Source organism: Anabrus simplex, chromosome 1, assembly GCF_040414725.1.
Source record: "Anabrus simplex isolate iqAnaSimp1 chromosome 1, ASM4041472v1, whole genome shotgun sequence".
Lineage (NCBI taxonomy): Eukaryota > Metazoa > Arthropoda > Insecta > Orthoptera > Tettigoniidae > Anabrus > Anabrus simplex.
Window position 1 is genome coordinate 1,339,469,990 of NC_090265.1, and position 25,920 is coordinate 1,339,495,909.

The 25,920-nt window shown below is 38.1% G+C and overlaps 1 protein-coding gene across 1 annotated transcript in view; it reads left to right on the forward strand.

Moving 5' to 3' along the window:
• Window positions 1-25,920, forward strand: part of CenG1A (Centaurin-gamma-1A) — a 528,156-nt gene that overhangs the window by 419,732 nt on the left and 82,504 nt on the right. The window contains exons 6-7 of the mRNA XM_067137775.2: window positions 15,665-15,972; window positions 17,314-17,521. Coding sequence (XP_066993876.2) covers window positions 15,665-15,972; window positions 17,314-17,521 — 516 coding nt within the window. The remainder of the gene's footprint in view (window positions 1-15,664; window positions 15,973-17,313; window positions 17,522-25,920) is intronic.

Genomic DNA, 25,920 nt, shown 5'->3' on the forward strand with positions numbered 1-25,920 from the left:
TGTCTGTACATTGCTCAGAATTTGAAAAGAAAGGTATTTCTATATCAGTCGTGCCCGCAGTAACAAGGAAATGCACTTCTTACTTTTCCGTAATTTATGTATGTATGTATGTACACGCATCACAAGGAAACGGCTGAAGAGAATTTAATCGAAATCGGTATACAAAGTCGGGTAATAAGTCGCTACAATCTAGGCCATAAATAATTTTATTCCCGTTAACTGAAATGGTATCTTAGGGGAAGGCTTAAAATTTAATTCTCAAATATTTAAGTTATTAGTGGCCATATCTTAATGAAAATCGGTATACAAAGTCGGGGAATAAGTCGCTATAATCTAGGCCATAAATAACTTTACTCACGCTGGGTGAAATGGGAGTTTAGGGGAAGGCCTAAAATTTAATTCTCAAATATTTGTTGTTAATAGTCGTATATAACGAAAATCGGTAGGGGAAGTCAAAGAATAAGTCGCTACAATCTAGGCCGTAGATAATCGTATTCACGCTGAGAAAAATTATAGTTTAGGGGAAGGCCTACAATGGAATTCTCAAATATTTATGTTATTAGTGGTCCTATCTTAATGAAAATCGGTATGTAAAGTCGAGGAATAAGTCGCTATAATCTAGGCCGTAAATAATGTTATTCACGCTGAATGAATGGTAGTTTAGGGGTAGGCCTAAAATTTAATTCCCAAATAATTATGTTATTAGTGGTCGTATCGTTAGAGACTGCACAACATTTTAGTTATGTATTATATTTCCGCTCATGTATGTATTATACATTGTTACCATAGCGGCTATGATCAGAGAAATTCATGAATTTGGATTTTTGTTACTAAGTCCTTATCAGCGCCGCGTCACGAGAAAATGGTTAAACAGGATTTAATGAAAGCCGGTATGTAAAGTCGTAGAATAAGGAATTACAGTCTACGCTATAAATAATTTTATAAGACGCCCTACTATCACAGAGTCGAAAGAAAACTAAATGTGAAGGCCTACTGTATAGAACTGTCATAAAATTGATCAACAATAACATTACATTGACCATTGTTTGTTGTGATGTGCTTTGTTTTCTGTTGTCACTCATCTCCGATAGAGAGGGTTACTGCTGCGTACCGAGTATTTTTTAAAATTTGCCTTACGTCGCACCAATACAGTTAGGTCTCATGGCGACGATGGGATAGGAAAGGCCTATGAATATGAAGGAAGCAGCCTTGGCAGCATTTGCAGCATTTGCTAGGTGTGAAAATGGTAATCCACGGAATAACATCTTCAGGGCTGCCGAGAGTGGGGTTCGAATCCACTATCTCCCGGATGCAAGCTCACAGCTGCGCGCCCCTAACCAAACTGCCAACTCGCCCAGTCGTACGAGTGTAACAGCCTGCCTAAATATTGGCGAGAAGTAGCTGTGGAATTAGGTAACTTTTTTCTTTAGCATGCCATTCCTCTGTTTCATAAATTTCCCGATACTACTGGCACGTAACACACTGGTTCATCATAGCATTCGAGCTATCAATCCCTACTCGGAGGCACTAATTGGAATGAGAAGTGTGCATATTTGACGGAATATTGGCAGAGGAGTGTTAACGGCTGCCTGCGGCCTGGTCATTCCAGCTCTGGAACTTTGGACTGTTAGATCGACACCGTAGTTCTGTTCGTTAAAAGTGAGAAATTGTGTAGTTTTTCATTTGATCGAGTATTTTATGTGATAACATTGTTTTTAATCGCTACATTCCTACTGACGTTTTGGTAATGACCTAAGTTGATTTCAGTTAGGAAAACCACAAATCAGTCTTTCTGAGAATCTCGTAGCGAAGCACGGGTACATCAGCTAATCCTCCATATAGGGAAGACGTCAGGAAGGGCACCCGGCCGTAAAATACGGCTAAATCGATATGTGCGACACAGATCGCACTCGCGAATCCACAGGTCTGGGAAATGCGGTAGAAAAGGAAGAATTTTTGTTTTATGTATTTTGTTTTAATTTCCTTCGGGTAATTAATCGATATAAATAAAGTTGTAAGGGGTCCGCTGTCTGTAGTTTCATTTGTTTTGCAAATTTTTCAGATATTTATCCGATTTAGGTCAACTCAAGACCGTATTAGTCGTTTTTAGCTTTCGTGTCTGTTTGTTTGTTTGTTTGTTTGTCTGTCTGTCTGTCTGTCTGTCTGTTTGTTCCACCATCACGGCGAAACGGCTGGACAGATCTCAACCAAACTTCATATTCTATATAGAGTTTACTTATCCAGGGGAAGGTTTACTAATAGTAGGTATGCATATGATTTGGAAATCACTTAATAGAATGGGGTTTATAGGGAAACCACAACAGTTTTCTTCAATTTTCTCTTGTACTATTGATTTTCTATAAAATCCGTGGACTACATGTGAAACGTCCCTTCATTATAAACAACTTTTGTTTGAGTATAATTTCGCTTACTCTTCAAATGACGGATAAAATTACTACTTTGTGCGGATTTTATGCTCTGCATTGAGTGGCCGACAGACCGACAACGAACCTAACGGTTACCATGGCAGCGTCTCTGGCTGCTTGCCAGCAGTGAAGTAAAACATAGGATAATGTAATTTTCTTCAAAATTCTTGTAAACTCGTGGTTGTTCCTTGCGTAGAAGACGAGAGTGACGTGCTGCAATTCTGCGGAATATATGCGGAATCCCGTTGGAGATTACAATCGTCGTCGAATAGCTTTAATGAGGCTGTTAACATTTCAACAGTACCGCGGAGTGTAGCCCTAGATTTCACAACGTAAGGTGTTTTCTGGCATTTGCTATAAATTTTACTGCATTTCTCTTCTACTTCTGTTTTCAGCTTTAATTTTTTTACCTCTGTCTTGCCTCTTTAGATTTGAGTAATAACTCCCTAAGTCATCCTCTTATCTGTTTACCTAAGAATCCCTGCGCCTAAATTTATCCTATGTTTCTACCTTCTTATATCCTAACTCAATCATCACAATTTAGTGAGGGACATTTCATTTTACAATACATCCACTTGGTATTTACATAGGGCTATTTGTCCCATCCGGCTGTCCTCAGTTATAGGCCTAATCCTATTTTCTATTAATTTCAACTTTGTTAACTGCAATATTTTCTTCCTTAAGTACTCCGTATGTATGCGAGTGCTAATCCAGAAACCTGAACACTCTTTCCTTTGAGGAAAACTTGCAATCTATTCAAATGTATGATTTTTTGGCCCCGGAACATATCGAAATATGGAGGCAATTTCAATGACGGTGCAGACCTTCGTTTCGGGATAATTGGTGGCTAAACGGTAAGTCGTATCACAAAACAGAATGCACAATCGCGTTTCAATTTCGAGAGATCTACAACTTTGGTCCTTTGACATATTGTCGTATCTCGATCCCTTATACGTTAGATAGAGCTATATTTCTCAATTTTAAGTTAATTTTGTACTTTTTACATGTATATCTTATCGTTTGGCACACTTATAGGAAGGATAGAATCATGAAATGCGGTATGCACATTGACACGACCAATGGTCATATGTTAGCCAAATTTTATGATGTAATAATGTTATTAGCTTTACGTCCCTCTAACTACGTTTACGGTTTTCGGAGACGCCGAGGTGCCGGAAATTAGTCCCGCAGAAGTTCTTTTACGTGCCAGTAAATCTACCGACACGAGGCTGATGTTTTTGAGCACCTTCAAATACCACCGCACTGAGCCAGGATCGAATCTGCCAAGCTGGGGTCAGAAGGCCAGCGCCTCAACCGTCTGAACCACTCAGACCGGCAATTTTATGATTCCAGCTGCTGCATAAGTATCCGAAAAAGAAAGTAATGTATGAAAACTGTACCCAGATTTCACCCTATTTAATGCTTCTAATTCAATCTAACTCATAAATACAGTAAATGCCATAGGACCAACCATGTAGAAAACTAAAAGGGGCATCTGATGACGGAATCCGTTTGTTGATATGACCTACCGTTTAAAAGCAGTAAATCTCGAAATGAAGGTCTGCACTTAAAAACGTGCTCATGCTTATGTATATAAATAAAATTCTAGGAGGTCTGCTGTCTGTAACTTCGTTTGATTTGCCAATTTTTCAGATAATTATCCTATTTAGGTCAACTCTAGGCCGTGTCCGTGATTTTAAGCTTTCGTATCTGTTTGTCTGTTTGTCCGTCTGTTCCACCCCCGCGGCGAAACGGCCGGATAGATCTCGACCAAAACTCACATATAGAGTGTACTGATCCAGGGGAAGGTTTAGATATGCATATGGTTTAAAATAACTGAATAGAATGGGGGTTTATAGGGAAACAACAACAGTTTCCTTCCATTTTCTCTTATACCACTGATTTTCTGTAAAATCCGTGGACTACATGCGAAACATCCCTTGTATGTTACGTCCCTTTGTTATATACATTATTTAGCTTGGTCACTGCACACTCTATCCTTTGAGTGAGTATTCCAGGGTGTTCAAATGTATTACTATTAGTCCCCGAAAAATATCGAAATACGGAGACAATTTCCTCGACGGTTCAGACCTTCGTTTCGTGGTAACTGCTTTCTAAACCATGTCATTTCACAAAGGAGATTAGACAATCGCTACTCAATTTGGAGAGATCTTCAACTTTGATGCTATGTCTTATTTTCGTATCTCGATTCTTTATATTTAGGATAGCGCAGCATGTCTCGGTTACAGTCAAATCTCTCCAACTCGAGTGGGACTATCGTTAGGAAAGGGGGCCTGACATTATAATGAAAACTACCTACCGTAAAATGGGGTGAATGGAAACAGTGCGGTGAATAGAAACAAAAACCTGGAAAGTTTAGTAATTTACTGTAAATAATACTGTAATTGTTGCATTTTAAAATTTGTTGGATATATTTGTGAAATAACATATCCTGAAGAGAAATTAATGTTTCAAAGGTGTGTCCACAATGTTTTGTGGAAGCCATTGTCAGGTAAAGTGGAGCCAAATCATCACAAAAAAATTGGCGCGGTAAAACTTCATTCAGACAGCAGGTAAAATGTTGGCATAGGCTAATCTTATTTTATGAAATACCTAGTCTAATGTTTAATAAATGATATCATAAATATGGCATTATTATATTTTTACATGTGTTTGTATATCTAACCTAAATTTATTTTTGAGCACAAATTGTCGATTTGTGGGGTGAATAGAAACAAAGAGTTTCATCATGCCCCGAACTTATAAACACGATCCTAGGAGCAAGTACTATCACACACACAGTCAAAGAAGCAATCCAGGCAGCAGTGGATGATATCAACAATGCCCTCAGCTGTAGGGACGCAAGCAAGAAACATAAAATAAACTATTCTCTATTGTACCATCATTTGACTCGAAAGGGTACCATAAAGAAATAAGGTGTACAGACAGTATTAACTGCAGAAGAAGAAGAATTGCTTGAAATAGATTAAGCGTATGTGCTGAGTGGGCTTAGACAATGGACCCATATGATGCGAGAATTTTTGTAAAACAATATCTTAATTCTCGCGGGAAGATCGTAAAATGTTCAGAGACGATATGCCTGGCCGGGACTTCATTTGTTTTCAAATTTTGGATTTTATACAGTACAGGCATATATGTTTTATTAGGCATTTTGTGCACAGAAATACCATTTGACATTGTAAATGTGTAAATTTTAGAAATACATTAGAACGTTGTAACCTTTTATTCAATTTAACCTACTCATTTTGTACTGAATTTATTGAAGATAGACATAAAAATGTTGAGAAAGGATGTTTACGTTATTATTCTATCCCACTTATAGTATTAATGTTAGATATAGACCGTTTCCAATCCCCCAAATGAAGGTACAATAGCAACATTATGGTAAAATGTATGCCTGTTCCCATTCACCCCACAGGCGGGTAAATAGAAACATACATGTTTTATAAAAATATTTTGTGAATGGCAACTGCCAAGACCATGATAATTTGACCAGTTAATAATTTGACCTACACCCATGCAATGCCACAAAAATAATTCATGTATCTTTCGTAAAGCGTTGTCCAGACAATTTCAAAAGTTAAATTTGTTTCTATTCACCCCATTTTACGGTATATCTATTGCGAATGGCGGCTGGTAAGTGAGCCTGCCGTTATTGTAGAAACTCCCGAACTCGATTGTGAATGACAGGAGGAAATGTGACCTCCCATTATCATCTAAATTTCCCAAACTTGTACCTTACATTCGAAACAACGTATGGGGTCTTGCCCGTTTTGTTTCTCGGATATCGCTATGAGACGTGCAATTTAATATAATCTTACTGCGTGTGCAGTATCTTACGTAGAACTCCGTATACAAGGTATAATACCGTAGCGAAGCACAGATACATTTGCTAGTCTAAGATATGAATAGATGTTGGCAACTAAATGTTAAATCTAATGTGGTTTGTATACCAATATTTTCAATACGTATTGGAATTTACTCACAGTGTTTTGTCTCGAGGAAAGCGGAAGAAAGATTTCGATACCTGAACCAATTCACAGGTGCTGCAACCAAAAACAGCCAAAACCTTACGAAACATGGTTCAATGCTTGTATGTTTGTAATTCCAAAAACGTTTGTCGCCGGATAAATTGCATTTTCACGAAAATATTCATCTTAATGCAAATCCAAGACCAAAATTGCACACTATATCAGCTGATCGGTATTGCTGCTACATTCAGTTTCAAGGCCGTCCCGCTAGGTGCGCTGGCAATCAATGTCTTGCGAAATCTCGTGATGTGTCACGTATTCTCTGTAGTGTATTTGCATGCACTTATCATACGTTCGCCTGTGTCCGTGTTTTCCCGCACCCCTTTCCCCTGCGCACAGACTGTGAAGAGAGAGTAAGACGGTAGAGTAAAAGTACTGGAAACGTATAATGGTCACCGATCACTAAAGCATTTTACCGTGTGTATGCACCTCCGTTATTTTAGCATTTTGGAAACACTGAATTACTGAGATATCCGTATTCTTGCGAGACTGATCATGATTAGTATTCTAATGGATCGAGGTGCTGTGTGCTATTCTATATTGCCGAAAATACATTACAGGTTCAGAAGTTATACACAGGGGAAAACGTGCCAAGTCTTTTATTTTATTTTCACGAACTGCCATGTGGTATAAAAATATTCTTTCTTATTATGACTATTTTTTCCACCTTTATAAAGCTGTTGCATTTTAAATAACTGTTAAGTTTATTTCTCGTGGGGTAAAATAATAATAATAATAATAATAATAATAATAATAATAATAATAATAATAATAATAATAATAATAACACTCGTATGGCCTCAGCTACCGTGTGCAGACATTTTGAATTTGACGCCATCTGGCTATCTGCTCGTCAATTTTGACGTTTGTACTCTAGGTCCACTATATGCCAGACCGAGTAAACGGAAACACTCTTGGACGTCTATGGCTGAGATTTAATGAATTTTGTCGGGTAAACACCAAATGTGCCACCAGAGATCTTTTACATGCCGACATCGTATGACATGGAGTGTCGAATGGACATTTTTCCACCCTTCAAAAATCCGACTACCTCTGCCGGGTTTGGATCTTGGGATCCGGAGGCCGACACTCTACCACTGATCCACAGAGGCAGTTTCTCAAAGGGTGAATAATAATAATAATAATAATAATAATAATAATAATAATAATAATAATAATAATAATAATAATAATGTTTATTCTCAACAATCAAAGTAAAAATAACCTGGCATTAAATGATTATGATAATCAGAGACGCAAGGGTGTTTGAAAATCCGTTCCTATGGAGTTATTGTCAGCTCTGATCAAACACTTAAATGCCATGTTTTGGGACGGGATTACATCGTGCACACTTCTTCACAGTTAAATTACAGTTAATTAATTGTTTTCCTTGATAAGGAAGAACCATTATAGCCAGAATGTTTAATCATAGAAACATCTTAATCATTTCCAGAAAAAATGAAGTTGGGAGTGACTTCTGAGTGTGTAACGTCGCAAGCAACACCTCCTTAATCCTCAAGGTTGGCCAAAATTTACGCCCAAACGTTACCTGTTTCAGTGTTTCCCTTTCCACCCAGAATTCTTGTGATCACGAGTTTACAGTCTGTTCAAGTCCCTAGGATACTATTGACAGTCCAGTAGATAGACAGATAGTTACAGAGTAGATACAGTTAATTAAAATAAATAAAAAGATAGCCTTTCAGCTGTGATTTACTCTAAAGGATGAGAGTTGACTCACCTTGTCAAGTGAAAAAAGAGTACCGGAACAAAAACTTAGCATATGCCATAGAAGTTCCTTTAACTGGCACACACTTAATATCATCCCGTTAGGCTTCTTGATTCCGATGTCTCCAGAATCAGTCCAAGTGTTTGTAAGTCCAAATCGCTGGATTGCTGTCTTCAAGATGGACATTGTAATAGCCGTAAGATCTTCACGGGCTGTTGTGGTAATGCTTTCCGTTTCCGTTTTCTCGCGAAGACGTCCTTTCATGAGCGATAAGACACAAATTTCACTAGAATGGGTCGTGTTTTCGCTGGAGATCGAGGTCCTACTCTATGATACATCAATGTCATTGTTTCACATCAGCGCCTGCTGGTTTGCACACGTTGAGCCCTAGTTCATCGCAGTTCTTGTTCGCACTTTCAGGGATGCCGAAAATTCTCACAATAGTTCTCCTGCTATATTGATCCAATGAATCAGTGTTGGCGTCAATATCTTCCTTCAGTTTGCGGATTTCCGCTTTCATCTTATCAAATTTTTCAATCGCGGTGTTTGAACGGCGGCGGCCACCACGGCTACATAGACACCTTCGCACGGCCGTCTCTTCAAGGCCTTCTTCTGTGGAGTGTCTCATTGGACCAGACAACCCGCTGTCTTTAAGGACTCCCACATAAAAAACTGGGCTGCTATTTGAGCCATTGTTATCTTTCTGGTTGGGTTCTCTGGATTGATTATCTTCTTTGTTTGTTTTTATAAGTATGTTTATTAATTTAATTTTCATTATGTCCGGCGTCATGGCTAAATGGTTAGCGTGTTGTGCTTCGGCCACAGAGGTCCCGGGTTCGATTCCCGGCAGGGTCGGGAATTTTAACCATCATTGGTTAATTTGTCTGGGGCTGGGTGTACGTGTTGTCTTCAGCATTTAATCCTCATCATGACGCTCAGGTCGCCTACGGGAGTCAAATAGAAAGACCTGCATCTGGTGAGCCGAACATGTCCTCGGACACTCCCGGCATTTCATTTCAATTTTCATTATGCATATATGTCTCTAGTAGGAGCGCAATTAGAGTATGGTTCCAGCGTATGGGATCTTCACCAGGTTTACTTGATTTGAGAACTGTAAAAATCCAAAGAAAAGTAGCTTTATTTGTTCTGGGTGGTTTCTGGAAAAAGAGTAGCGTTACCAAGGTTTGGGCTGGGAAGGCTTCGGAGAAAGGAGAAAAGCTGCTCGACGACTAAGCAGTGTGTTCGGAGCTGTCAGTGGAGAGATGGTGTGGAATGCCATTAGTAGACAAATAAGTTTGAGTGATGTTTTTGAAAGGAAAGATCGCAATATGAAGATGAAGTTGGAATTCAAGAGGATAAATTGGGACAAATATTCGTTTATAGGAAGAGGAGTTAGAATTGAAATAATTTACCAAGGAAGACGTTTGAGAAATTTCAAAATTCTTTGAAATTATTTAAGGGAAGACTAGATCAACAACTGATACGGAATCTGCCACCTGGGTGACTGTCCTAAATGCAGATCAATGGTAATTTGATAACTGTTTTATAATGTTATCCTCCCAGTAGTTAATGTTTATAGATTTCTCCAATGAAGTAGTTATGAATGCCTCTAGAATATAATTTATACCATATCATCAAAAGACATCTAGTAATTTAGTACTCGTATATGATGTAGGGTTGAAGACCAGCGACAAATAAAATAACATTCAAGTACTCAACCTGAGTGAACTAATATAAAAATACTTAATTGATTCCCAATATTTTCAGTTAGATGTTATAACAGAATTTTAATCCACACAAAGAAGGCTGACTTATTTGATACTTATGTCACAGTGTCAAATTAGCTAGGGTTAATGTTCCAAATCAACACATCTATTTTTTTTTTGTCAACAGTAGTTTGAAACAACTTTCAACATTCTTAATTAAGGGTTAAATTACAGGTGCAAGATATGTTAAATGTGGCAGTTTGCAGACAGCAGTTGCACTGGTCGTAAATTTACTTGTGTGCTAAAAGGATGTTTAGAAGTAAACATGTTGTCAGTGAGATAGTAGCATCATTCAAGACCTTTTGAGTTGCATATGACCTTGTTTATCATATTTTGTGCTCCCTCCTCCTCCTTTTCCTCAAGCGGTGTTCAATCCAAAGATTGGTTTGTAGTGGCTTTCTATGAACTCCATTCTACAACTAATCTCTTCAGTTCCAAGTAATTATGATACCTTTGTCCTGTATTATTTGGTTGATATACAGTAGTTGTGGTCTTCCTCTGCTATTTCTTCCTTCTATATTGCCCTCCAATATTGTATGCTAAGGACTTCCGTGCCTCAAAATATGTCTGATCCAATTGCCTCTTCCATGATTGAGTTTATTCTGCAAGCATGGCTTCTCTTCCATCCTTTGTGCTAGTCTGTAGAAAAGTAATGACCGAGCGAGTTGGCCGTGCGGTGAGGGGCACGCTGTGAGCTTGTATTCGGGAGATAGTGGGTTCGAATCCCACTGTCGGCAGCCCTGAATATGGTTTTCTGTGGTTTCCCATTTTCACACTACGTAAATGCTTAGGCTGTATCTTAATTAAGGCCACGGCTACTTTCTTCCAACTCCTAACCATTTCCTGCCCCATCGTCGCTATATGACCTATTTGTGACGGTGCGATGGAAAACCAATTGAAAATAAATTATGGAAACTACAGTCGTGCCATAGTTTACTTAATGTATTTATCATGTCATGTCATATACAGTCGAACCTGTCCTAACGGGCACCTTTATTCAGTAGACATTTCCCTATACGGACATTTTTCCACGGAGCCCATTCAATTTTACATCAGACACGTGTTATATAAGCCTCATTTAAACAGACACCTCAAATTCCGGACAGCAGACATCGACATCAGTCTCGTCCACTTGTCTTAAGCAGACACTTCATACATTCCAAGACAATTTTTACACCCGGCTATGTCATCCTTTCTTTTAAAGTCATTCTGCAGACACACGGGAAATCAATCCTTTTGAATGTTTGTACTATTTCGAGTTCAAGGAAAAGGGAGAAAGAAATGCACGTAGGAATGCTGTCGTAGCGAAGTCAAGTTCTTCTGTACAAGGCTCTTTCCAAACCTTTCGTTATGGTCGTCTTACGTTCTAATTAATGTAGGCTACATTTTGAAAATTCTAGTTACCGGAGAATGCTGTCAGTGACTTTTTACTTACAAGATACCAAGAGATTTCCCAAGCTAGCTTACGCCATTCTGTTCATAACTTAGATTGTTGCTGAAAAGGTTGAGGTCAGGTAGTTCAGTTAAACTTGAAAAGGAAGAGACCTGTGCGGTATTGTTGGGATCATTGAACTGTAGGTACTAGTTCAATGGTTGGGACAGAAATATCGTGCGCCAGAGTAAACACGAGTAACAAGGGACTAAGACTATCAGTGAGAAAGCTCCCTGAAAATTTCAAATGTGGGAAAAGTCAAACACAGCTGTGAAGAATTAACATTAAATTTTAAGGAAGTGGGAGGAAAATAGCAATTGAGGAGTAAGAAGAAAGCGGGATTAATTTTTGCAGAAGTGAATGTTGTAGTATATAAATTATTCAAGTGTACTTGAACAAAGAAACCGAATGAGTGCGCCAATGATACCAAAAAAAGAAAAAAAGAAAGGCACGATAAATGGTAAATAATCTGCAAGTTGAGATTCTTTAACAAATGGATTTGTATATCACGCCGGATTGGGAGCAGCACAACCGATATTTAAGACGTCGTGGAGCCACATTTCGAAGCATGTCTACACACAACCAGTACTGATCTGCATTTAGGACAGTTGCCCAGGTGGTAGATAACCTATCTGTTGTTTTCCTAGCCTTTTCTTAAATGATTGCAAATAAATTGGAAATTTATTGAACATCTTCCTTGGTAACTTGTTCCATTCCATAACTCCCCTACCTATAGACGAATATTTGCCCCAATTTGTCCTCTTGAATTCCAACTTTATCCTCATATTTTGATCTTCCCTCCTTTTAAAGACACCACTCAAACTTATTCGTCTACTAATCTCATCCCACGCCATCTCTCCACTGACAGTTTTTTTTTTAAATTTGCTTTACGTCGCACCGGCACATATAGGTCTTATGGCGACGATGAAGGCAGGAAGGGGCTAGGAGTGGGAAGGAAGCAGCCGTGGACTTAATTAAGGTACAGCCCCAGCATTTACCTGGTGTGAAAATGGGAAACCACGGAAAACCATCTTCAGGGCTGCCGACAGTGGGGTTCGAACCTACGATCTCCCGAATACTGGATACTGGCCGCACTTAAGCGAATGCAGCTATCGAGCTCGGTCGGAACATACCGCTTAGTTGAGCAGCTCGTCTCCTTTCTCCCAAGTCTTCCCAGCCCAAACTTTGCAACTTTTTGTAACGCTACTCTTTTGTCTAAATCACCCAGAATAAATCGAGCTGCTTTTCTTTGGATTTTTTCCCGTTCTCGAATCAAGTAATCCTGGTGAGAGTCCCATACACTGGAACCATACTCTAGCTGGGGTCTTACCAGAGACTTATATGCCCTCTCCTTTACATTCTTACTACAACCTCTAAATACCCTCATAACCATGTGCAGAGATCTGTACTCTTTATTTACAATCCCATTTATGTGATTACCCCAATGAAGATCTTTCTTTATATTAACACCTAGGTACTTACCATCATTCCCATAAGGAACTTTCACCCCATCAACACAGTAATTAAAACTGAGAGGACTTTTCCTACTTGTGAAACTCGCAACCTGATGGGGATACAAGAATAAAACCATTTAACAGAATGTATTCCCTTTTTGAGAATACCACGGTAACTGCTAAATTTACACACTTCTCGGAGTTTTAATGTTTGTAAAAGCTATAAAATAACTTCTAATGTCCTCCAGGCGAATATTTAGTTAGAAATGATTTAGAAAAACCAAAATATATGTGTTTATATTTAAGGTGGATGTTCTTTGCCATTAAGATGTTTGATTAATTTTTATAACCTTGTTTCAGCGGACACCTCTCATAACAAAATTTTTTCATGGAACTGATGGTGTTTGTGGAAGAGAAGTTTGACTGTATAATATATAGATAGGAGGGGCAAGAATAGGAACACAAAATAGTATGAACATAAAGGCAGGCCATTGTGTGAAGGGGGAGTGGCGGAAAGAGGAGACAAGGAGAAACTTGTAAACATCAAACAAGAAGGGCAATCTGCACATCTTCATACACTGCCGTCAACAAAGAGATAGGCTCTCTCTTCATCAATCCCAATTTTTCTCCATCCTTCTCAGCCTCTCAGCTTGATCAGGAGGGTAGGCATCAACACTCATTGAGAGGCCATGGTGACAGATCTCCAGTCTTTATATGGGGAGTGTAGGATAAGGAGATGGCCAAATAAGTACAGGAAATGGGAAGAAACATAAGGAAATATAAGTACAGGTGGTAAAAGGATTGGAACATAGGACAAACACAAAGGAGAAAAGGATCACAATGAGATACAGTTGGCACGGGAAACAGATTTTCTGGTGTGTTAATTTCCAGATTTGTTTCCCACGGGCTCCACATTATTGCATGAAGCTCACTGAAAAGCAATACAGTTCACAAATATCAATTAATGAAGTCAATTTTACAAGACTTTCAAACAAAGTTCAAAGCACATGAGATAAAAGCTGGAAAAAGAGACTTACGTCTATTGTAATGAGAGGTGTATTGGCAATATAGCTGTGAGGATTTTTGTTGGGGAATGAGAATTTCCATTTTAAAGCCCACCCCAGCTGGGCAAGCTATGGGCTGGGAGATCAAATGCACGTCGGTTTCTTTGCAGCCGGTTGGGGACCCATTGCCCATCCCAACTATGGTATAAGGTGTTAGTACTTTTCCAGTACTTATTTAGAATGTCAAACTATCTTGCCAAACTAAAATGAGTAGCCATCAAAATTTATGAACACCTGATTAATTTTAACATGAAAGCTGAAGAACTCTGTCTCAGCAATACTTGGTACCTGTGTGTCTGTGCTATCATTTCACTTCACCTCAGGAGGTCTCATTCAACCATCTCTCTCCCACTGTTTAACCCTAGAAGAATCTGAGAACAGTGATTGGCAAGGCAAGAAACGCCACTGACCAATATGAGCAAACTGACCTCATGGTAATACTGCTAACTAGAGAGTGCCAGACAATATTTTGAAGTATATAAACCCAACACTACTGCTATTCTCCATGGAATACAAACAGTCAAGACATTCTCTGTATAGATCTGATGCTTTGAAAGTCGACATGACTTGTGCTGTACACATCTCTTTATTAGCATAACACCGAAACTTCCAGACCACATTGTTACCAGTTTTACCTGTTAGCAGCTTTTGCTTTGGGCCCTCGAATCAAATTATGAATACTTGACATACAGACATACCTTGCTGCTGCCTGATGACATTTTTAGCATGAGGAAAGGCACAATGATCTAGATATTCTACTTTTCTTCTAGTCTCCTCAGCTGTCTCTTATAACTTAGAATTAACATCATATTGGAGGTGTGCATTGTTTTGACCTTCGTGTTATGGGTGTGGTCTTCTGCCTAAAAAGACTAAAAAGAACAACACTCACAGAAAGACCAGCTCACTTACTTTAAAGATGCCAGTTGCATTTGGTTGAGAAATGTCGGTAAAAATTAGAAATTTAACACACTGTAACAACTCAAAGTTCCACTCTGGAAGTAACTTTCATTCTGAAAACATTTGATTATTGTGATATTAAACATTATGATGCTGTACTTTATCTTTGCTCCTCTGTTAATAGAATGTTACAGCACTTGGAAGTCTAAAGTTTTCAGTGAAGATCATGAAGTTGTTGTTGCTACATTGTCGAGGCTTGTTTATGTGTGTAAAGTCTGTCTGGTAGTCTACATTGATGTGTGTATTTATACTTCTAGTCCGGTACATCTATCCTTTTTCCCCTCTCTTCAGTTCTCCTTGGCTCAACTCTCCCGAGTGAGTGGCTGCGTGGTTTGGATCACGTAGCGGTCAGCTTGCATTTGGGAGAGATAGTGGATTTGAACCCCACTGTTGGCAGCTTTGAAGATCGTTTTCCATGGTTTCCCATTTCCACACCAAACAAATGCTGCGGCTGTACCTTAAGCAAGGCCATGGTCGCTTCCTTCCCTCTCTTTTAGCCCTTTCCTATTCTAGATCATTATAAGAGCTATCTGTGTCGGTGTGATGTAAAGCAAATTGAAAAAAGAAAAGAAATAAAAGCATTCTCCACTTGAACTTATGTCATACCTATGTGAGTTATAACAAATCTTTGAAAATAGTCATAAAGTAGAGCAAAATTAATTTAATTCCTTTCTGTTAAATGTAAAATCTGTAAGTATTATCAAATACTGTCTCTACTGTATTTGGTATTATAGAGGAAGATAAATGTTGAATTTATTGAATGTAAGATGGTGTACTTGCTTTGCAGGATAGTATCAGTCTGTCGTCATTAGGAGGTGGACGGCAAGTTCATACTCTCTCCTCCTCCAATCATCAGCTGCACAGGCACCAGGACACTAACAAGCTTGACACAGGAACGTTGACAGCACGAGCAGATGGAGTTACGGTGGTGGACAACAACAATGTGGCCAAGTTCGCACCACCTCAGGGGTTTGATAACCTACCACCTCCACAACAGCAACAACAGCAACAGCAGCAGCAGCAGCAGCAGCAGCAGCAGTCTGTGGGCAAGGACAAAGATCTTCCTACACCTAGTTCCACCCCAACTACATCCAGGTAAGACTAACACTGATGCCTTATACTGTCCATAATGATTAGAAATTGCTTATGTAGAAATTCCCAGAATTGGGAGCCTTGTACCACTGAGCAAGTTGGCTATGATGTTAGGGTCGTAGCTGTTAGCTTGCATTCGGAAGATGGTGGGTTTGAATCCTACCTTCTGCGGCCCTGAAGATGATTTTCCAAGGTTTCCCAATTTTCACACAAGGCAAATGCTGGGGCTGTACCTTAACTAAGGCCATGGCCGCTACCTTTCCCACATCATCCATTTCTGAAAACCTTCGATGTGTTAGTGTGATGTAAACCATTGGTGGGGGGGAGAGCCTTATAGCTACCTCATGTAAATGTTATCAGAATGAAATATTAAGTATAAAAAATGATTTTCTTTCTCTGTGACTTATTCCACTCCCTGGTGGGGTCTCAGGTGCAATCTATGTTCCAGATGTTGATTTTCGCTCAGTTTTACAGCTTAATGCCATTCCTGATACCCATCCTTTATGGGTATTCAACTATTAAATGTTTCTGTAGTGGTTGGCATTGAAGGTAATTGTGTGTAAACAGAAAGGTGTGATTAAGTCAAAGACAAACACTCACTCCCCAGGCCAGAAAAACTAACCAGATATAGCTAAAATCTTCAGCTTAACCAGGGATCGAACTTGCGATCCTCTGAATTGAAGGATGCTAAGGTGAACATTCAGCCATTGAGCCTTACAGGATATAATTATACAGAATTATTTCAGTGTTGGATTGTAGCACACTCATTTTTAATCAAAATTACACAGATTTTAAATACATAACATTTTATGAAAACTATTTTTTTGTGTGATAAACATTGTGGGGAGTTTTTTTGCTAGGGGCTTTACGTTGCACCGTCACAGATAGGTCTTATGGCGATGATAGGATGGGAAAGGCCTAGGAGTTGGAAGGAAGCTGCCGTGGCCTTAATTAAGGTACAGTCCCAGCATTTGCGTGGTGTGAAAATGGGAAGCCACGGAAAATCATCTTTGGGGCTGCCGATAGTGGGATTCGAACCTTCTATCTCCCGGATGCAAGCTCACAGCCGCGCGCCTCTACAATTTAATGTTTCTCGTAAAGCTCAGGTATGCACAGTATACATACTTATTTCTTTGGGATTAGTGCAAAAGGTTCTAGTGATTGTCAACAGTGGATGCTTGATGTTTCAGAATTGAAATGTTCGAAATATTCTGCAGTACGGGAGGAATTTTGAGAGTTCATACTCTCATACAGAATCTAGGAATTGGTCTCCATTGTATTTGAGTTTGAGTATGTATTGTTGACCTGAGAAAATTTACGTTATGGTGTAACTGTTTCTTATAGGAAAAGCCGACGCCGGTCTAACCTGTTCACTCCGTCCAAAAAAGGTGATGACAAATTAAAGAATGGGGAACTGGGCAGTGGGCGTGCCATTCCCATCAAGCAAGGTTACCTCTACAAGCGCAGCAGTAAGGCTCTAAACAAAGAGTGGAAGAAGAAGTATGTCACATTGTGTGATGACGGCAGACTTACGTATCATCCAAGCCTACATGTAAGTGACATTTTCAAGATGCATATTAGAATGTTAATAATTTTATTCAGCACATCTAATGTCATTAACATTAAAAGCCTCCCTGTCTTTATAGGATCTGTTTAAGTTTTGTGTTCTTACACACTTGGGCCTAACTATATTCAGACTTTCTTGATCTAACTGAAATGAAAACACTTAATGCAGAAGGTTTGAGAAAGTGTTGTAGAATAGCATACTCTGAGGGCTTCGTATTTCTGGAGTTTTTGAAACAGGAAGTAGTTGCCTTATATTATTATTAACTTTATTGACCACATTGGACCACTTGAGCCTTTCATGTACACTTATTCTTTGAAGGTTGTACTGTTTGATCCTTCTTATCTGCCCAGTACTTCTTCATTCGTTCTGATCGCAGTGTTCTTAATTTGTCTAAAATCTTTACAGGCCTTCTGTGCATCATATCATATCATATCATATCATATCATATCATATCATATCATATCATATCATATCATATCATATCATATCATATCATATCATATCATATCATATCATATCATATCATATCATATCATATCATATCATATCATATCATATCATATCATATCATATCATATCATATCATATCATATCATATCATATCATATATCATATCATATATCATATCATATCATATCATATCATGTCATGTCATTTCATGTCATAATTTCTTTGCAATCATTTAAGAAAAGGCTAGGAAAACAACAGACAGGGAATCTGCCACCTGGGTGACTGCCCTAAATGCAAATTGGTTGATTGATAGATTGATTCAGTTGAAAATTTGTGATTCTTAAGAAGGTTGGTAATTTTATTCCTGTTCTCTGCATCTGTAATTTCATGTCCAACTGTTTTGAGATCCTCTTTAATTTTGTTGATCCAATGCCCTCCTGTCTTCTTTCCAAGATGATATATGATATGATATGATATGATATGATGATATATGATATGATATATGATATATATGATATGATATGATATGATATGATATGATATGATATGATATGATATGATATGATATGATATGATATGATATGATATGATATGATATGATATGATATGATATGATATGATATGATATGATATGATATGATATGATATGATATGATATGATATGATATGATATGATATGATATGATATGATATGATATGATATGATGAGAGATTCTTTTCTTCTTCTTCATGCTGGTAACTGGGTCAATCTCTCGATAGACAGTTTCATTGGGGAGGATTTTCCACACTCCTTCATCCTGGTACTTTTTATTTATACACGTTCTGATAATTTTTCTTTTAGTTTTGAGGAGCTGATCAGTTCTTTCATTTTTAATTTGGAACTAGGTTTTGCAAGCATAAGTGGCTTCAGGCAAAGTTACAGTTTTGTAGTGTTGGATCTTAGTGTCTATTGACCAGCATTTTTTGTTATAAGTTGACCAGGTTAGAAATTGTCCTTTTTTTCATTTTGTTGGTTCTATATATCCATGTTGCTTTCTTGATTACGTTGTGCATAATGATTTCTCCAAGGTATTTAAATTGTAGGACAATGTTAATTTTTTGATCAATTATGATGACTTTGTTTATGTCAAGGGGTTTTATTGGCATGATCTCAGTTTTCTCAAAGGATTATTTGTAATAATATTTTCAATGCATTTTTCTGGATACTGGTGATCTGAGCATGGACTTCTTCCATGTCAAGGGCTGAGAGAGCTAAATCATCTGCAAATCCTAGGCAGTTTGTCCTTATTGAGAGTTTTGCTCCAATTTTAATTTTAGGTAGGGGTTTTTTGCCAAATTTTTATGGTGTAATCTAGAGCCACATTGAAAAGCAGTGGGGACAATCAGTCACCTTGTCTGAGGCCTGTATTTATTGTAAAAGCATTTGACATTTCTCCCTCAACTTTACTTTTGAAATTGTGTTGGTTAAAGTTAGTTCAATAATTTTTGTTAATTTTAGGATGAAGGCCATATGATCTGAGGATTTTTAAGAGTGGGTCTGCGTATACTATCATAAGCCTTTTTCAGATCTATGAAAGAAATAAACAGCTGTTTATTTCTGTATTTGTAATAAATTATTAGTTTTAAGCTGAGAATTTGTTCTGGGCAACTTCTATATTGGCGAAATCCTCCTTGGTATTCTTTAAGTTGCTATTTGCTTTACGTCGCACCAACAAAGATATGTCTTATGGCGACGATGGGATAGGGAAGTCCTAGGAAGTGGAAGGAAGCGGCCGTGGCCTTAATTAAGGCCCGGCATTTGCCTGGTGTGAAAATGGGAAACCACGCAAAACCATCTTCAGGGCTGCTGACAGTGGGGCTCGAACCTACTATCTCCCGATTACTGGATACTGGCCGCACTTAAGCAACTGCAGCTATCGAGCTTGGTTCTTTAAGTTGTGGTTCCAGAATGTTTTTTATCCTATTGTAAATTTTTCAGGAGAAAATTTTGTAAGTGCAGTCCAAAAGGGTTATTCTTCTGTAATTGTCTGGATTAGTTTTCTGTCCTTTTTTGAATAATGGATGGATTACGCCTGAGGTCCAATGTTCTGGGATTTTCTCTGTGACCCACATTTTGACCAGATACTGATGTAGATTTATGATTGCTGGTTTCCTGTGTTTTTCCAGATTTTTTAGTTCCTTAATTGTGAATTCTACCTCATTGATAGTTGGAGGATCAACTAGATCTGGGGTATTTAAAATAAGTGTGTCAGTATTTACTTTCAACGTTTCCAGTTGGTCATCGCAATTTAAAAGTTGGTTGATTGTCTCTGCGAGGATCTCTGCATTTTCTTGATTACTATGGGCTAACCTTCCTGATTTATTTCTCAACATTAATATTGGGGGCTCATACTTTTTAAGGTATTTGCCAAAGGTTTCATAATAACCTCGTGATTGTTTTTTGTTAAAACTCTCTTCTATCTTTGATAAGTTTTTTTTATGATGTTTGCGTTTGGTTTGTCTGGTGTTTTTGTGGGTTGACTTTCTTTGTTTTATAAGTTCTAAATTTGATTTGTCTGACTTTTGGGCTTGATAATTTATCCAAGCTTGGTGTCTTCTCTCAATTGCCTGGTTACATTCTTCATTCCACCATTCATGTTTTTTCCTCGGGTTGTTGGAACTAACTCTTCTGCTATTGATTTTAGTTTGGTGATCAAATCTTCTGATGTATTAGTGTTGACAGATCCTTCTCCGGTTTTCCTATAGTGCTCCCTAATTTATTAAGGTGGAAGGGTCGAATTTTTCTATTTTTATTTGGAGGTCTTAACCCTTGGAGTTAATTTTATTTTGATCTTAACAACATAGTGATCTGACCCTGAGTCTTCCCTCCTTAGAATTTTGACATTGTAGATTTCACGATGGTGAAATTTATCAATGCAAACGTGGCCCAGTTGCCATTCACCTTTTTGGAAATCAGGATGTTTCCAAGTTTTTAATTTGTGAGGTTTCCTTTTAAAGTACCGTATGTTGATTTCGAGATTGTGGTTTCTGCATAATTCAGCCAATCTTTGGTCGTTTTTATTCGTTCTCTTATGTGCTGGCCATTTAAAATGATATCTCGGTACCTTCTTTCTTGTCCCAGTTGTGCGTTGAAATCGCCAAGGTGAATTTTAACGTGTGATAGAGGTATGTTGATTAAAGTTTGATCCAGGAGATCCCAGAATTTGTGTGCTTCTTATTTATCCTTTAGGATGTTGTTTTTGTTATTAGTGGGAGCATGTACATTGATAATTGTGTAGATTTTATTTGCAGATTTCAGAGTTAGTGTTGCAAGTCTTGGGGGATTGAGATTTAAATTCCATGATTTTGAGATTTATTAGAAATTCATTACCGAACTGCAGACAGTTTTTCATTGCTCGTTTTCCAGGCATTCCTTTATACAATCATTACCCCTGTGATTCTATTGGGTCTTGATCACTATTCCTTATTTCATGAAGCACCATGATTAGAATTTTATGTTTTATATTATATTATATTATATTATATTATATTATATTATATTATATTATATTATATTATATTATATTATATTATATTATATTATATTATATTATAAGCGAGCTTCCGTGGCTCAGACAGCAGCGCATCGGCCTCTCACCTCTGGATACTGTGGTTCAAATCCTGGTCACTCCATGTAAGATTTTGTGCTGGACAAAGCGGAGGCAGGACAGGTTTTTCTCTGGGTACTCCAGTTTTCCCTGTCATCTCTCAATCCAGCGACACTCTCCATTCTCATTTCATAGCATCTATCAGTCATTACTAAATCACTTTGGGAGTGGCGACCCCTTCGTACTAATAGCCTATATCTAATTCATTCATTCCATCCCTGAGCCGGTCAATGACTGGAAAGCAGGTTGTGGGTTTTCATATTATATTATATTATATTATATTATATTATATTATATTATATTATATTATATTATATTATATTATATTATATTATATTATATTATATTATATTATATTATATTATATTATATTGCAAAAAAGGATTTTGCTATATTTTGAAGTTTGCATTGCTGCATAGGTAATGTGCAACAGAATGGAAATGTAACATAAAAACTTTCCAGTCTGTCAAATGCACAAAAAGTTCAAATAAATGATAACACTATAAACATACCCATAAAAAATACACACAATTATACAAAGAATGACATGTTTCATTCTACAAAAACATCCCCAGATTCTATTAAATCACTCAAGTCATGTGTATATACACTCATGTTCATAAGAAAACAAAACACCTTGAAAGACTAGAGATAGAAAGTTCATATTCACAGGACATGTTCATTAATAGGTATGTTCTGCAGAAACGATTAGCACTTCAGTCACCTAGGTTCAGCATGTGTCCTGTTGTCTAGTAGACACTGGTTCCTCCATGGGCACTGATAACTTGTTCCATGCGTGATGGCATCAATGTGTCTAAGGCACGAATGGCATCCTGGGTATAGCTATCCATGCTGCATTCACCTAGTTCCACAGTTCATCTTTGGTGGTTGGCATTGGGTCACAGCGACGCACCCGTCGTTTCACCATATCCCACACATTTTCAATTGGCAACAAGTCTGGTGATCGAGCAGGCCAGGGCAACAGTCTGACATCCTGTGACAACAAGAGGGCACGTGTTCATGCAACAACATATGGTCGCGCATTGTCCTGCTGAAATATGGCACCTGGAATGTCGTGCGGAAAGGGGTCGCAGGATGTCATTCACATCAGTCAAACTGGTCACTGTGCCCTGGACACGCACCAACTGTGATTTGTGGTTGTACCCAATAGCACCCTACACTATAAGGCCTTGATTTGGCGCTGTGTCTTGTGCAAATGCAATCAATGTGATGCCTCTCCCCCTGTCTGCAGCGAACCAAAACGCGTCCATCATTTTCCATCAAACAGAAACTGGATTCATCCGAAAACACTATCTGCTGCCATTCCTGTCCCCAGTGACGTCGTTCCATATACCATTGCAGTCTAGCATGTTTATCATTTCTTCAGAACATACTAATGAACATGTCCTATGAATATAAATTTCTTATCTCTAGTCTTTCAAGGTGTTCTGGATTTTATGAACATGAGTGTATGTAGAGTATTGTTTACATTGCATAAACTTGTCAATGATAGAGAGTTAGGCGATAATGTGAACAAGTATTAAAAAATAATGATCTTATAAGTATTCAGCATGACTGTATTAACATAATGAAAACCTTCTGTACTTACCTAGACTGCCAAAGTTTAGCCCGTTTTCTCCAAACACTATTTCAGGACTGTGGTCATAGAGAAGCTAGTGGAAAGTTTTGGGCATAGCATACTGTTCCACAGAGAGGGGATGGGGAAGTAGAGGCGGAGTGAGGGGAGCGTTGTGGAACCTTCCTTCATCTGATTGAGAGGGGAGAGAAGGTTATTAACCTTCTTCATGTTATAATGTACTTTATGTAATATGGATAAATGCAAGTTAATGGTTTTGGCTTAAATAAAGTATGGAATTGAAATAGAGAGTATCTATTGGACATTATTTTTATGATAAACCGTACTCTACAGGCCAATAAGCGCTAATTTAAAGAATAAGCGTTGACCAGATGTTACGTAAGTAGAGTGAAGAGGGGGAATTTTTTAAATATGTACGGTCATTTAAGTTGGTTTCGGTAGCTTTTTTTTGCGATATAAATTTTGATTGCTTCCTTAATGTTCAAAGATTTACTTTTATTTTCGATGTGTAAAATGTTTAGACCTGTGTTGATGTCTGTGAAATTTTATGAACTATCATATATGTGCTCTCTGAAGACTGAATGCCGATTATATCTGATCGCATTTTGTGTTCTTTTTGTCTTGTGTGGAAATTACATTTTGTTTATCCTATGCATGTAGCATTGCAGTTAGGTTTTGGCACTTAGTTCATAGACTCCTGACTTAGAGAAAGGGTCCTCTTTTGCTTAGATTGCACTTGCATGTATCTCTGCAGTGTGTTGTACTTTCTAACGGCTACTTTTAGACTTTGTTTCTTGAAAATATTAGATACTTTATATATTTGGAATTGCACACAAATATGCAAGTGCATCCGGGAGATAGTAGGTTCGAATCCCACTATCGGCAGCCCTGAAAATGGTTTTCCGTGGTTTCCCATTTTCACACCAGGCAAATGCTGGGGCTGCACCTTAATTAAGGCCACGGCCGCTTCCTTCCAACTCCTAGGCCTTACCTATCCCATAGTCGCCATAAGCCCTATCTGTGTCGGTGCGACGTAAAGCCCCTAGCAAAAAAAAAAAAAAAAATATGCAAGTACAAATTATGGAATTCAGTCTTTACTGTAATCGACTGTCGATCTGACTCTCGTTGCAAACAGTTATATGATACTTGTCACAGTATTTTCCACATAATATACACATGCACTCAATATTTGGCGTATGAAATTTATTATTAGTACACAATTTATGATGAAAGCCATGAATTGCAAGTCTTGTCAAAACAGATCTTAATGCTTGTTTTTTGTTCATCCATCTCATGTCAATCATTGCGTCAGTAGCGTAGAAATATTGAGGTATTTCTGCACGTTTTTGTTTTCTTCTCTGGATCACTTTAGTTGCAAGATTAGTAGCAAGTAGTGGTAGATTTTCAGCCGTAGATCTTTTAAATAGAATTGTTCTCTTGCCAGTTCATAAACTAGATGAGAAGGTGCTGTTCTTGAGACTCCCAACATTCTTTTCAGGTATGCAGCTTTTATTTTTTCTAGTGTAGTTAAATCGGTTAAAGATAGTTTTTCCAAAATCAATTCTATACCGTTAGTATTGGGGAGATAATTTGCTTGGAATAGCATTAAGGCTGTTTGTAAAGACAATCGGGTAATGTTCTTAATAGCAATATCTTTCTGATAGCAGCTGTAGCTCTCTCCTTGATGTGGAGCTGGAATGAATGACATGAAGTCTGTGGGGTAATGCCAAGATACTTATATGAATTTACAGTCTCAATCTCTTTTTTCCTAGGGTCACTTTGTCTTCTGTTGAGGCTTTTCCCCCTTTTTGGAAGATCATGTGTAATGTTTTGTGTTGAAATTCATGGTGAAGTCATTTTCATCAGCCCAGAGATATAAATCATTTAATGTTTCTTGCAGTTCATACCTGTTTGATGAGCCCAGAACCATATCATCTGCATACATATATAAGGATACTGATTTTGTTGCCTCTAAAATTTTTGTAATATCTGCAGTTGCGATATTGAACAATAAAGGACTCATTGGGTCTCCTTGTAAAACCCCATATGTCTGGATAATCTCTCGTGATCTAGTTACTCTATCCCTTATATCCAGATCGCTGAAAGTCAAAATGTTTTTAACAACTGACGTGATTTCTTTTCCTCCTTTTGTCATGGCATGCAGTTTTTTCTAAAACTTTTATTCTATTGATTAGATCAAATGCTTTGGTTTAGTCAATAAAAATGGTATGAAACTTTCCTTTCTGATGTCTTAGAGCTTGATCAATGTCATTTAGAAGATGGCCTGTAGCTTGTAATGTTGATCTCCCTTCTCTGAAGCCAAACTGTTGGTCAGGAATTAGTGGCTTTATTATCCTCGTGAGTCTATCAGTGAGTAATTTTGAGTAGATTTTAAAAATATTACCCCATGTGGGTGGGGGACACTGATGAAGAATGCACCCATGGTATCCCCTGCCTGTCTTAAGAGGTGATTAAAAGGGGCCCCACGGGCTGTCAACTTGGGAGCGTGGGTTGGTGACCATGGGACCCTTAGCTGAGTCCTGGCATTGCGTCCATTTACTTGGGCCAGACTCCTCACTTTCATCTGTCCTGTCCAACCTCCCTTGTTCAACTCTTGTTCCTTTCCGACCGTGACGGTATTAGAGCATCTGAGGCCTAGGGATTCTTTTATTTTCACGCCCTTCATGTCC